Source organism: Staurois parvus, unplaced genomic scaffold (assembly GCF_062004578.1).
Source record: "Staurois parvus isolate SC_StPar_1 unplaced genomic scaffold, SC_StPar_1.0 ptg000704l, whole genome shotgun sequence".
NCBI classification, from domain to species: Eukaryota; Metazoa; Chordata; class Amphibia; order Anura; family Ranidae; genus Staurois; species Staurois parvus.
Window position 1 is genome coordinate 4,015,457 of NW_028318500.1, and position 15,544 is coordinate 4,031,000.

General features: G+C 39.8%; 1 protein-coding gene across 2 annotated transcripts in view; it reads right to left on the minus strand.

Moving 5' to 3' along the window:
- CABIN1 (calcineurin binding protein 1) overlaps positions 1-15,544 on the minus strand; it is a 331,038-nt gene that overhangs the window by 140,540 nt on the left and 174,954 nt on the right. For both annotated transcript variants that reach the window (XM_089653220.1, XM_089653219.1), the window contains exon 28: positions 13,617-13,936. In XM_089653220.1, coding sequence (XP_089509346.1) covers positions 13,617-13,936 — 320 coding nt within the window. The remainder of the gene's footprint in view (positions 1-13,616; positions 13,937-15,544) is intronic.

Sequence of the window (15,544 nt, forward strand, 5' to 3'; positions counted from 1 at the left end):
TGCTGAGGGATTTTAAGTCCAGAAGAGAATGACTGCTGGGCTTTGGTACCATGGATAGGTTTGAATAGAAACCTTTAAACTTGTCTTATGGGGGTACTGGCACAACTACTCCATTTGGACAAGATGGTTTAGAGCAGTGGTCTCCAAACTTTTTAAACAAAGAACCAGTTTACTATCCTTCAGGCTTTAGGGGGACCAGACTGTGCCCACTGGGGTGAACCATGACCCATCTTTGGTCTTAGGGGGATAAATAGTTGGTGTTAGTGGGAGAGATAGTGCCCCATCGATGTCATTGGGAGGAATAGTGCCCCATCACTGGTGGTTAGTAGAAGAAATAGTGCCCCATTGTTGGTGTCAATGGCAGGAATAATGCCTTAAGGGCCTGATAAAGGCAAGCAAAGGGCCACAGTTTGGAGACCACTGGTTTAGAGCATTCTGCAAATCAGACTGTTCTAGGGAAGTTTTTTGATTATTTGAGAGAAGAAAGCAGTGAGGGGGTAGAGTTTTGAACTATTTTCTACCCTTTTGAAACCACTGGTTGAACCAAGAGAGACAGGGAAGCTGTAACAGATGTTCCCCACTCTTAGGAGTGAGGGTGCTCCTCCATTGGAAAGTGGGCTTTGGGGAACACTTGGTGGGCTTTGTGACCCAAGTTTTACAGCAAAAGGAAGGCCTTACCTTAGGTTTTGAAGTTGAAACCTGGGTGGAGTGGTGCTCTGCATTTTGAGAAGGTAGAGGCTCTTTGTCTGCCTTGAAAGGGCATATGTGTGTGGTGCTTTTTGCAAGCAACTTCAACTGTCCAGAATTTTAGCCACAAGATTCTACACATGTGAATGGAGATTAGGGTAATTCTGGAAATGTTTCTCATCATATATATGGATGATGGCACTGTAGTTATTTTAATTAAAAAATAAATAAATGTAATATCTCCTCCCCCATGGTGTTTAACTGTATAGTGGCCATGGGGGAGGAGGAGTTATTTATCTGGAGTGTATACACCCACATGTGTGACTTTATAGATATGTTGGCTGCATTGAATACCTAATATAGGCAACTAAGCTAAAGTGGTGGTAAAGTGTGCAACTGATGGTGAAATCTAACACCTGATCATCTACCTGAGACTAAGCTCTGAATGGTTGAGTTTTAGCTCCACGTTTACATTGTAAACTGAAAACATTCCAAACACAGTCTGGGTTTTTACAGTGACAGTAAGAGATACAGGGTGATCCTGATTACCTGTCCTCAAAGCTGGACTGTATATAGAATCCTGACAGTGGGTATACTCCTGAAAGGGTCATCAGACTTTTGGTTTCATAATAAAATTTTAAAAGGCCTAAAACGCTGTTTTGCATATTTGCAAACAGGATTGTGATATACTGTAATGTTATGCATGACAGACTCCCTTGTCATAGGCAGGAAGCTTGATACAAGCATAATTTTAATTTTAAGAATGCTCGTTCGATTTTTTTTTTAAACGTTAGTGGGGTTAAATCAACATTAGTTTTCAAACACAGATACAGCAAAATTCGAAGCAGCAGAATAGAAACTGTTTCTCGATCAACCTAATTTTCAGACAGTGAATGTGATTTTCTTTCAGATATTACATTCATTTTAAAACTGAATGTTAAAAGCAAGTGAAATTTTTTAACTACATTCGTCCATTCATGGAATGTGCAAAGAATTTTCGTTCAAATATGTTCGTCCAAAAATCGATAAGTGTATGGCAATCATAAGACATTTAGTAGTAGCACCATGCTTTTTTTAATCACCTGTCATAATGGGGTTAAAAAAACAAATATTAGCCCTTTATAATACAAAAACAGCAGATAATTACTACCCGAACCCCATCTCGATAAAGCGATGTGCACAAGACCATTGGCTCTATCGGGTTTCTCCCTCCTCATTGGCTGAGACAGCAACGGGAGCCAGTACTAAAGGCTGAGACTATTTTTTATGGATATTATGATTTTAAATATAATGCACAATACTGGGAAAATTTTACTTTAAATGTAATTGTATTTCCTTTTATTACCTCCAGTCTATCAGCCTCCAACTTCTCTGGGTTCAAATGCTGATCTTCACTGCACAGAAACCTTAAAATGATTGTAAAAGTTGTTGTTTATTTTAATAACAAGCATGTTATACCTACCTGCTCTGTGTAATGGTTTTGCACACAGAAGCCCTAATTCTCCTTTTCTGGAGTCTCCCGCCGGCACTTCTTGCTCCTCCTGCTCTCAGAGTGCCCCCATAGCAAAGTATGGTATAGCGTGCCCCTATAGTAAGGTACAAAAACTTCTACCTTTAGAATCACTCACTTCTTTCTCCTACCCAGGACTACATGTCCCATGAGGCATTGCTCCTCACATATTCACAAAATCTCGGGCTCTTACTGACACGTATGAACAGTATACTGAGCTGCATGTGTGCTTCACTGTATTTTCTAATATTTAAAAAAAAATAATGCATTCTGTATGCAGGCCAACTAATCGGTTAACCAAGTAATCGATTATGAAAATTGTTGACAACTTGATTAGTTGTTTCAGCTCTATATATAGTATTTATATTGTTTTCATTTGTATATGCATTTTTTAGGTACAAGATTTTGGCAATACAGTGTCTTGAAATAGTATTCATACCCCTTGAAATTTTCCACATTTTGTCATTTTACAACCTAAAACTTAAATGTATTTTTATTGGGATTTTATGTGATAGACCAACACAAAGTGGCACATAATTGTGAAGTGGAAGGAAATAAATTTTTACAAATAAATATGTGAAAAGTATGGCAAGCATTTGTATTCAGCCCCACTGAGTCAATACTTTGTAGAACCACCTTTCACTGCAATTACAGCTGCAAGTCTTTTTGGCGATGTCTCTACCAGCTTTGCGCATCTAGATAGTGAAATTTTTGCCCATTCTTTGAAAAATAGCTCAAGGTCTGTCAGACTGGATGGAGAGCATCTGTGAACAGCAATTATCAAGTCTTGCCACAGATTCTCAATTGGATTTAGGTCTGGACTTTGACTGGGCCATTCTAACACATGAATATGCTTTGATATAAACCATTTCATTGTATCTCTGGCTGTATGTTTAGGGTCACTGTTCTGCTGGAAGGTAAACCTCCGCCCAGTATTTTAAATTACACACAGGTGGACTCTATTTACTAATTAGCTGACTTCTGAAAGAAATGAATTCCACTAGATTATAGTTATTGAGATCAAAGTAAAGGGGGCTGAATACAAATGCACGCCATACTTTTCAGATATTTATTTGTAAAAAAGTTTGAAAACCATTTATCATTTTTCTTCCACTTCACATTTATGTGCCACTTTGTGTTGGTCTATCACATAAAATCCCAATAAAATACATTTACGGTTTTTTTTGTAACATGATAAAATGTGGAAAATTTCTAGGGGTATGAATACTTTTTCAAGGCACTGTATGTGGGTGGAAATTATTTCTGATTCACATACTGTATATGTATGCAAAAGCTGAAAGAAGTGTTGCACTATAGTATAAAGGAATTTATCAAATGTAATTCTTTTCCTGTCTCATGGACAGGGGTCCTAGCAGGGATGCAGACAGCAGACAGGAGTTTTAACCCTTTCCTACACTATCAAAACCACAAAAAAGGATTGGCTATACACAAACTTCAAGTGTTTTAGTTGAGCATGATTTATTATTTCTTCAGATTGTCAGGGCAATAGATATATGAACATTTTAGAATTTAACAAAGTATTTGGATAACACCAGATTCATATATTTGAAATTCAATCAATAAGCATTATTTAGATGCTAAATCTACACTATATAAGAATAGATTAATATTGATTTCATGGACCTTTTTGGAAGTTTTTGATTGGCAAGATTTCAGTGGAGTACAAAGCACAAGTAGAGCACATTTAGGCAATGTTCCCTGGGGCATTCTCTTCCAGGCCTGACATGTAAAAATCGCATTTACCCATAAGCTCTTTCTCCATTTGATCAGCCTAAGGATACATTATTGATCACAGCTTCTAATAAATCCGTTATGTAAAACTGAACTCCAGTCTTACCTTCAGTAATGCACAGCTGTAAAGACTGTTCTGTGCTGAAATTGCTTACTCTGATTTCACTGCACACTTTGAGCTTCTTACAGTGCGCATTAAAAGCAGCAGCAATCCAGATTAAGCCTGCCTCATTTCCTGGCTGGAGGAAATCCAGCATAACCCACGATGCCTTGTGCAAGTATTTACCCACCTTCATTTTTGCCCTGGGTCTGCAAACACCATTAACACAATCAATATGAAGATCAAGGCCAGAGACAAAGTTGTAGAGAGGTATAGTTTAGGGTTGGGTTATAAAAAAAAAAAAAATCAAACCAAACTTTAACCATCCCATGGAGCACCATTTCATCTTTTATAACAAAATTAAAAGAATATGGCACCACTACAAACCAGGCTACTCACAGACTGGGCAAGAAGAACATTAATACAAGATGCAACAAAACCACCAAACACTGAAGTACCTGCAAAGATCCACAGAGGAGATGGGAGTATCTGTCCGTAGGGTCACTTTAAGCCACACACTTCAGAGAGTGGGGCTTTATGGAAGAATGACTAGAAGAAAAGCCAGTGCCAGAAAAAAAAGCAATGCTCTGGCAGGACAAGACTAAAATCGAACATTTGGTCATCATGGAAAAGCTATATGTGTCTTGAACACAACACATCCCATCACAATTCCAATAGTGAAGCATGGTGGTACGGATGCTGATCAGCAGGGACTGGAAAACCTGTCAGGATTAAAGGAAAGATGGATGGCACTAAATACAGGGCCATTCTTGAAAGAATCCTGTTTCAGTCTGCCAGAGATTTATGACTGGGTTGGAGGTTCACATTTGTGCAAGACAATGACTTTAAACATACTACTAAAGCTACACTGAAGTGGTTTAAGTGCTGGTTCACATATATGCAGATTGGATGCGGTTTGAACCAAAATTTGTATAGCTCCTCCCAAGAGCCAGCCTACTGCTTTCATCAGGGCTGAGGTAGAGGGCTGTGATGTATTCAGAAAGCTATGCACAGCACCCCTACCACCAGTACTGAACTGCTTGAATAGAGAAGCACAGAGGACTAGCGATGATGTTGCTGGAACAAAGTTAAGGTACGTAACAAAAATAGAAAAAAAGTGTAATTTATTTAGCATGTTGATGGGGGAGGTTGAGGGAAGGGGAAGAAATCAGGGATGGCAAAATAGAAGCAGGATTAACTACACTTTTAATTATGGAATAAAGAACACTACTTTCTTAGTAAATCTATTGAAGTGACTGAAGTGTATTCAGCATCTGCTAGCAGCTTTTTTTTATTGACAAAGTAACTTTAACAAAACGCTAACTAAATTCATCTATGGGGATCTGTAAACAAGAATGCAATCCAAAGTCAAGCTGCAAAATAGCGAAACACACAAAAATCATGTACAGTATAATATAGATAGGGAATGGCAGCTCTTGTATTGTAGTTTTGTTGGACACATTCAGCGTTACACCTTTAGGCACTGCTCTCTGCTGTCCTTCTTGTTCCACTCCTTTTTTTCCCTTCTCAATGTTACACTTTTCTTCTTCCTTTTTACCACACATCCCAAGTACATAATTCCTCCTCCATTCAGCTGCTTATTCCATTCCCTCTTTCTGCACTAACCCTGCTTTGTGTCCATTCCTCTGTCTGTGATTTTTTTTACCATTGACCTCAGTCACCATTACTCTCCTGCTCTGCTCCTTTACTGTCCTCCACCGCTCATTCTTCTGCTCTATTCTTGTTCTCCAATCTCCGTCCCTGTTCTTTTGTACCTGTGTTTCTGTGCCTGCTAACTCTAGACTCAGGCTTTCAATACAAGAGGCTACTGCAAGCACTGGTACTGAAGGGGAACTTCAATGCCCTTTAGCTTTGGTCCCCTCCAGCGCTGCCATCTTTAATATTTTAAAACATGCGCAAATATGCCAAAGTGCCCAGATGGCCCTCAGGTCCCAGCAGAGTCCTGGAGAACATCTGTGTGCGGTAGCTTCCATGCATGGGCAGACAAGGCAAAATGTGAGACTTCCATACCTGTTCTGTCTTTGTACATGCACAAGGATCTGCTGGGACCAGAAGTCCTGCGGCACATCTGCATACACAGGGCAAAGACAGCACAAAAACTTCACAATAACAATAGATAGATAGACAGACAGACACAGACATACACATACAAAAGTGAGAGAGGAAGGGTGGGGTGAAGTTCATTTGAATAAGCTGGTCTAGTTGGCTTGAAGCCTTTTCCCTTAACAACTTGCCGACCACCCGCAGTAATTTTACTGTGGGCAGCTCGTATAGGCACAATCGCATACCTGTACATCAGCAGTGTATCGCTCCCCCGGTCAATTTTACCAACAGGTTTCAGCCAATGATTCATGGTTTAGACCTGTAGATTGGCTGAGTTCAATCACAGCCCAGAGTCCTGTGTTGACAAACACACAGGGCTCGGTACAGAAGGAACAATCTGTATGTTTCTTATCCCTGTAAGCATGGAGAAGGAACAAACAAATATTTAGTAAAAAGCAGAGCATATTACACACATTCAAATTTGTTAGGCACACACTAAACCCCTTAATTACCCCAAGATGTCAAGCCCTTCCCAGCCAGTGTCATTAGTACAGTGACAGTGTATATCATTATCACTGATCACTGTATTAGTGTCACTGGTGATGTCAGTGTCAGTTAGTACCTACCAAGCAGCGTCAGTTAGTGTCAGACTGCCCACCTCACTATCACAGTTCCACTATAAGTCGCTGATCACCGCCATTACTAGTATAAAAAAAGAATTCCAGTATAGTTTGTATTCACTATATGTTTCACACAAACCAATCAATACACACTTATTGGGATTTTTTTTCTCTTTTTTTTTTTTAACAAAGACACTAGCAGAATATATTTTGGCCTAAATTTATGATGAAATTATATTATTTTATTTTATATTGGATATATTTTATAGCAGAAAGTAAAATAAAATATTGTTTTAATTCAAAATTTATGATTTTTTTCATTTATATAATAAAAAATTAAAAACCCAGTGGTTATCAAATACTACCAAAAAAAGCTTGTGTGTGAAAAAGTGATGTAAATGTATTTTGGGTACAGAGCTGCATTACTGCGCAATTACCAGTTAAATTAGTGCAGTGCTAAATAGCAAAAAATGGCCTGGTCATGAAGGGGGTTAAACTTTCTAGCTGTCAATTGCTTATGCTTTGTCTCTGTACCACTCCCAGCCTACCCCACTAGGGACATTTCCCCTCACTTCCTGTCCTGTAGGGAAAAATTAGAACCATAGTAAGATTTTTATTACTGAAAAGTAAACAATGTGAAGCGCTATCCAAATAATCCATTTTTTTTTTTTACAACAAAACAGATTGTGCTCAATAAATCAACTGAGTGAAATAAACTAATACAAAATGTAACAACAATACTCTATACTCGCATGCACACAGTGAATAAAAGTGTAAATGCATGTGCCAATATACTTGAATACAAACTAAAAAATCATCAAACAACACTGTGCTAGTGAAAACCAAGAGCATAATACAAATTAAGTGAAACGTATTCCTGAAGTCCAAAATTGCAGTCCATATACAAAACATTACTTTGGTGATTGTGTGGTACATCCAATCCAAATGTGAGTAAGCAAAACGTAACACCCCACCACTGTGATTATAAGGCTGCTTACCAGAGAACAATGACCCCCTGTTAGAGTGGTCATATGAGCTCTTATAATCAGATTCTCCAGGGAATACATAAAACTCCTCCAGGTTCCTCTGATTGATGGAACCAGAAGTGTATCAGAGAGCAATGCCCCCCCCTTCCTCAGAGAATGTGATCAGTGAGTAGTACCTGAAAATAATTCTGCCATCACTTAAGAGGTCATTAACTACTAACAACAAGTAGCAATACAACTGATATAAACCAGAGTAATGGGTTGGAAAAGACAAGTACAGTAACTGCACTATCTAGCAGTTTACAGCATAAATAATCAAAATGATTTTGCTGTAATTGCAAATGAATACTTTTAAGTAATTGCTGTTTAAAGCAGTTATAAGCTATACTATATAAACAACAATAGAAACATGAGAATACAATATTATAGAAGATGGCAGGTGATCAGAAAAATGCAGGTTGTGCAATTCAGTTACATTATTTAGTTGATGAAGGGACCTATGCTGAACTGTAAAGAGGTACCAAGGGTTAATTTACTAGTTTTGGGGTAGGGTAATTATACACATTTTTATTACCGTACATATTTTAATAAAAAAAAAAAATAGGTTTGGTAATTTACAGTGGGGAAAATAATTATTTGAAATAAAGGGTCTATAGTTTTTTTTATCATAGGTTTATGTTAAATGATAAAGACAGAATATCAACCAAACATCCAGAAAAAAACAAATGTTATAAATTGAGTTGCAGTTCAGTGAGTAAAATAAGTATTTTATCCCCAAGCAAAATATGACTTGGTACTTCGCGGAGAAACCCTTGTTTGCAAGCACAGAGGTAAGATGTTTCTTGTAGTTGGTTTCCAGGTTTGCACACGTCTCAGGAGGGATTTTGGTCCACTCTTCTTTGCAGATCTTCTCTAAATCATTAAGGTTTCTTGGCTGTCACTTGGCAACTCAAAGTTTCTGCTTCCTCCATAGGTTTTCTATAGGATTAAGGTCTGGAGACTGACTAGGCCACTCCATGACCTTAATGTGTTTCTTCTTGAGCCACTCCTTTGTTGCCTTGAAGGTATGCTTTGGGTCATTGTCATGCTGGAAGACCCATCCACTACTCATCTTCAGTGTTCTGGCTGAGGGAAGAAGAATCTCATGCAAGATTTTACAATACATGGCCCCATCCATTGGGCCCTCAATGTAGTAAAATTGGCCTGTACCTTTAACAGAGAATCAGCCCCACAGAATAATGTTTCCACCTCTGTGCTTGACTGTTCTTAGTGTCATAGTCAGCATTTTTCTTCCTCCAAACAAGGCGAGTCGAAGTAATGCCAAAGAGCTCCATTTTATTCTTATCTGACCACAGAACTTTCTCCCAATCCTTCTCTGAATCAATTTAGAAATTCATTGTCAATTTTCAGACAGGCCTGTACATGTGCCTTCTTGAGGAGAGGAACCTTTGCGGGCGCTGCAGGATTTCAACCCATGGCAGCGTATTGTGTTACCAATGGTTTGTTTGGTGACTGTGGTCCCAACTGTCTTGAGATAATTCATAAGCTAATACCGTGTAGTTCTGGGCTTATCCCTCACTTTTCTCATGATCATCCTTACACCATGAGGCGAAATCTTGGAGCTCCAGACCAAGGGCGATTGATGGTTATTTTGTATTTCTCCCATTTGCAAATAATCTCTCCAACAATTGTCTCCTTCTCACCAAGCTTCTAGCTGATGGTCTTGCAGCCCATTCCAGCCTTGTGCATGTCTACAATCTTGTCCCTGATGTCATTTGACATCTTTTTGGTCTGCCATCCATATGTCCCGTGTCACTTCCGGTGAGTGGAGCGCACGCTGAGTGGTGTGTTCCAGGCGGCCATCTTTGTTGTTGGAACTGTGTGTTGTTATCCTCTGCAAACCAAAAGGCTCTGAGGTCTCTGGATTGAACTATGGTTATGTGGATCTGCGTGAGCCGATGAAGGCAATAAATCAATGCTTTTAATTATTCTAGCACATGTGAGTGGCCTAGTATTATTTTAATACTGTATATGGTATTAGCAATATCACACTATGGTATTATTTTTTTCTTTTGCACTGCTGGGGAGCTCTAATTAGGAGTGAGTAGAAGGAGAGCATCAAGCCATTCAAAGTGGATAAGGAGCTCTGGAGAACATAGAGGGGGTTTAGGATCCCAAAAATCCTAAAAGGCGCAATACTCACCAATATCTGCAGGGGATCAAATAATTATTTTCGTCACTGTATTTCTCCTTTTGCTTTGCCCAATTTTCCAAAACATGATCAAAGTCTAGTGAAAGCTTGAGCTTGATAAATATGCCATTATATCTCCATCACAAAAGCTTCTCTTCTCTACATTTTTTAAAGTCCTGCTTATTTTCTCTAAAGTACCAGCTCTCTCCTATATCAACACAAGCACACTGTTCTTCTCCACTATTCACCCTTTTACCCCATTTTTGTTGTGCATAGCAAAGCTATGCTGCATTCCCCAAGATAAAAACCCAAAACATTATTTACCTCCTCCCTCCACCCTAAGCCTTGCCTTCTTCCACCTCCAGCCTCCAATCTTCCCTTCTATTGGCCCCCTGTACCATCAGGTCCTGTCCATCTCGCCCCTTTAAAATCAGCTCTCATTGCTTACCTCACCAACAACTTCTATAACACCCACCACTGCCACCACCTTCACCACTAGCTCTTGCATGATCCCTCTAAAGGGCATGTACACATTGTATGAGAATTAAACATTTCAAGTGTTACTAAAGGCAAATATTTCTTCATTAAAATAAACATGTTATACTCACCTGCTCTGTGCAATGGTTTTGCACAAAGCAGCCCCGAACCTCCTCTTCTGGGGTCCCCTGCCGGCAATCTGGTCTTCTCCTCTCTCCATATGTCCCCATAGTAAGCCTGTAACATTTTGGATTTCTCTTTACTTTCTGTCCTGGTGATAATGTTCTGTGGGACACATTGGCATAGCGTCAGGGGTCGCATCTGCAACCTGGCCCATGCTCTAGGGGGCCCTGCATCCATCGGCAGCAGGTGGAATCCATGGACAGAAGGGGGTGAACGATGTGGCAGGGGGGCAATTACAAGAACTGATGCCCTGAATCTCCATGCAGCAGCTGAAAGCCGCTTCTCCTCTTCTCCCTCCTGCGGCTCTTAGCCCTGCAAAGAGAGCCATTCAAGGTATCAGTTCTGTGTTTACTATGTTCCAGTTTGTGAATGAACAGGAGCCTCCACATACAGCTCCCTGTTTATTCATCTGCAATGCAGCTGAGGCTGCAAAGGAATTGAAGAATATATGTCCTCAATTCCTTTTTCTGTCTCAAAAGTTTAGACCCCTGATATTTCACCAAAGCCCCCCAACAAAATTGTAAAAAATCTTAAAAAAATTTTCAAAAATAATAAAATAATAAAAATAAAAAAACTGTCCACCAGAGCGGATCTTGAGGGGTCACAGAAATCACAATAGTGACTCCACTCAAGCTACAGGGGGCCCCAAAAGCTTATGTTGGACTTGAACATCAAGCCCATCACTACAGGTCATACGATTTCCATTTAACCAGTACAGTTTTCGTCCGAAAAGACAATAAAAAAACATTATTGCTATGGGGCACACAGTGCAAGCTCGCTTCTAAGCTGTATGTGTTAATGGAGCCACGCTGCCCAAGCCCAACTTTACACTTGCCACAACGCAGTCAGGCAAGTAACGGTCTCCTGGCAACTGCCAGACCCAGAAATGTCAGTTGGATTGCCAGACAGAGAAGCGTGATTCGTCACTCCAGAGAACATGCTCCACTGTGCTATAGTCCAGTGGCGGCGTGCTTTACACCTCTGCATCTGACACTTTGCATTGCACTTGGTGATGTAAGGCTTGGATGCAGCTGCTCGGCCATGGAAACCCATTCCATGAAGCTCTCTGACTCAGACTTTTGCGCACTGTGCGCTTCAGCATGCACTGACCCTGATCTGTCATTTTCTGTGGCCTACCACTTTGTGGTTAAGTTGCTGTTATTCCCAGTTGCTTCCACTTTGTTATAATACCACTAACAGCTGACCATGGAATATTTAGTAGTAAGGAAATGTCACAGATTGACTTATTGCACAGGTGGCAACCAATCAAAGTACCACGATTGAATTCACTGAGCTCCTGAGAGCGGCCTTTTCTTTCAGAAATGTCTGCAGAAGCAGTCTGCATGCCTAGGTGCTTGATTTTATACACCTGTGGCAATGGAGGTGATTGGAACACCTGAATCCAATGATCTGGAGAGGTGTCCCAATAATGTTGGCAATATAGTGTGTATGTGTGTGTGCATGTGTGTGTATATTTATTTATATACAAGATATTAACTCTGTAGGGTGCCCAAACTTTTGCAGACGCCATTTTTTTGTTTTCTGTTATTTTGAAAGTGTAAATGATGGAAATAAAATCTAACTTTTGTTGACATATTATAAGAATGTCTAATCTGTAATTTGATGCCTTTTGGAGATTTTTCCATCTTTCCTTGGCTTCTTTATGCACATTAATACAAATTTTTAGCTGGGGTGCCCAAACTTTCGATCCCCACTGTATAGAGAGAGAGTTAGCTCAGGTGGGGGATCACCTTCCCTGGGAAAAAGGTAGTCCAGACAGCAGGTCGATCTTGTAAACTTGTAGCCAGTTTAAATTAAAACTTAATTTAAAACTTGACTTGTAGCCAGTTTAATTTAAAAGGTTGCATGCATCATACACAAAACAGAACAGAAAATAAACCCTCGCCATCCAGGCACTAACTAAACAGAGGAGATTCTTATCTCACAGGTGAAGGGCTTCTCCCTGTCACCAACAAAACAAAATGGTGTGCAAACATTTTCCTTTCTTGTACAAAGCAAACTCTTTCATCCACAGCTCTCTCAGGTATGGCTTCCTGAGTCCCAGGCCGAGAGCAACTTCTTGCTCCAGTCCTGCTTTATTTATACCATCTGCTGGTGGTCATCAGTGGACTGCAAAATCCGGTCCAAAATCAACTCTGCCAAAGTGGCCTGGAACACCCAGACTGGACTCCAACTTAGTCTCCCAGATATGAATGCATGCGAGGTGACACATAGCGTCCATCAATCACCTCTCCTTTCATAATGTCACAATATATATTACACTTTTTTCATATATGTTGGGTATTGGTCTTCAGGGCCTAGAAAGTTTGTTCCTTAGGTCATTACCCTAATACATGGTCACTTGCCATTACATTCTGTTTACCATTGGACTTCCTACCCCAAGTCTCCATAACACCCGGGATAGACTTCCCAGGAAAACAAGCTTCCTTGATGTATTTTGCGTAATTCATTTGGGATGTAAGTATTGATATTGTCCTCTGTCTCTAGTGGTAAGAATCTCCCTTATGTGGTAGCTTTTTTAAATTTTTTTGATTTGGGTATTTACTTCATAGACTCCCTTTCAGCAACATTAAAACTCCTGATGAAGTGAACCATCACTCTCGAAACATGTTGAGTCTTATGATGTATTCTTCATTTGAAAATTATGCTGTATGAAAAGACCATATCATGAGGTATTTATGTGTGTTAAATTGTAATAATCATTTCTGGTGCATTGTTTTTTTATTCATACCTGCAGGTTGAATGCCTACTCAATACAAGCAATGTTTTGATGCAGAATACACAGATCAGCGCTTGAAACACTGTGAGTGTTGATAGAATGCTAATTTTCCAGCATGCCCATTCAACTGTTTCTGCTAAACCGTCCGAACTTCGGTACGTGTGTACCAGGCTTAGGGCTGTAGATTTTTTTTTTCTTTTTAAGGCTAAACTTCAAAATTAAGGTGATTCCAACTCCCAAATCATACCGTTCATGAGTAAGCACACATTTGCTAGGGAAATCTAAATGAACATTAGTCTATCTTACCTGGTGCGTGTTGCTGTGAGTATACAGATAAGCCAGCCTGTACAGACTCTTGTAGTGTTGGGGAAAGCGGCTTAGACAAAGTTTAAAGGAAGTGATGCATTGCTCAATTAAGACTGTGCGTTGCCCCTCAGAATCTTCAGGTAGGGTCTGGGGATATTCTGATACTTCAATAGCTTCCGGCTTCTTCCTAGGGTCAGACAATGGTGCAACCAAAACCCTTGCATGAGTAATGCAGGTGGGGGATGTCTGCACTTCGGGGCCGGCTCTCTGTTCTGCTGAGCTGGTTGTGTCTACCTGTTCCATCTGTTCATCAGTTTTCCCTGTAAATATGAAGTGTAGGAGAAAAAATGTCAATCATCCCTATATCCAATCGGTTAAAGATACATGAATACATGAAAGCTACTAAGCAAGAGAGATATGACTATAACATATCCTATATACAGTACAATTTAGCCTATTCATGCTACGTCTGAAAGTTCTTTGCAACCTGTCAACAGATTCTATCACCCTAAAATGCATCTGCATCCATAGAGCAATCATTGACTATAACTCAGTCCTTTTATTACAGATACATAAATTACATAGATTCAGTGGTGATAATCCACTGGCAGACCTGCATTAACTGGAGAATCTGCACAGTTGTTTATAATGGCAGGAGTTGTAAAACCATTGCAGCCGCTCTTTCGCCCACATGTCAATGAATGGCGAGCGGAGCTGAGCTAATTGATTTACAGAGCCCTATCCTGGAAGATAGCTGCAGTTCACCATAGGATCCAGAGGAGGGAGTTTCCATCCCAGGCTCCAAACACTCATCCAACCTTAAAGGGGAGCTCTGGCAGGATCAGTTCCTTTATCACCGAGGAATTACCCATTGAGCTGTATACCATGCAGAGGGAGGATATTCCGTACCCGGCTTACATCGTCTATCCATAAAGGGGACCTCTGATTATATATATTACATGAGTATTTACAATACGCATCTGGCGAGTGCGTATTCTTACCACACCTTTGAGCACATCACTGAGTATTGAAGCTACTTACAGCTGTGATTGACACCTTAGCACGGACTGTCACTTTATGAACATTTTATCTTTGTTATATTTATGCACATCTATTTTAATGGACATAATTTAATTTTAGCGCTGCACTTTGATTTTATGTTTATTCAGGTTTTATCTGGTTACCTTATAGTGAAACAGCAGCTTAATTTGAGCTCTCACTGATCTCCACTTTTTATCCAAAAAAGTATGTTTGACGCAAAACCAAACCAAAAAAACACCATACCCATGGTGGAGTATTGTGGTGGCAGGATTATGCTTTGGGGATGTTTTTATTCAGCTGGAACCGGGTCTTTAATCAATGGAGGAGGGATTAGTTCCAAATATCAGTCAATTTTCGGCACAAAACTTTCAGGCCTCTGCTAAAAAGCTGAAGATGAATTTCACCTTTCAGCAGGACAATGACCCAAAACATACCTACAAAAAAATCATCAAAAGAATGGTTTCACCAGGAGAAGATCAAAGTTTTGGAATAGCTCATCCAGAGCCCAGACCTGAATCCAAATGAAAATGTGGAATGACCTGAAGAGGGCTTTGCACAGGAGACGCCCTTGCAATCTGACAGATTTGGAGTGCTTTTGCAAGGAAAAGTGGGCAAAGATTCAAAAGGCAAGATGTGTCACGCGGATAGACTCCTACCCCAAAAGACTGAATGCTGACATACAATGTGCTTCAACAAAGAATTAGTTTAACGGTGTGCATATTTATGCAACTTCATTATTTAAGTTGTTTTTATTTTTTTCCCCCTTTAAACATTTCAGTTTGTTTTTAATTGAATTGCACAGATTTTAGGTCACATCAAAGGTCTGATTTTTTTACATCACAAAAACCTGGCATTCTTACAGGGGTGTGTAGACTTTTTATATCCAC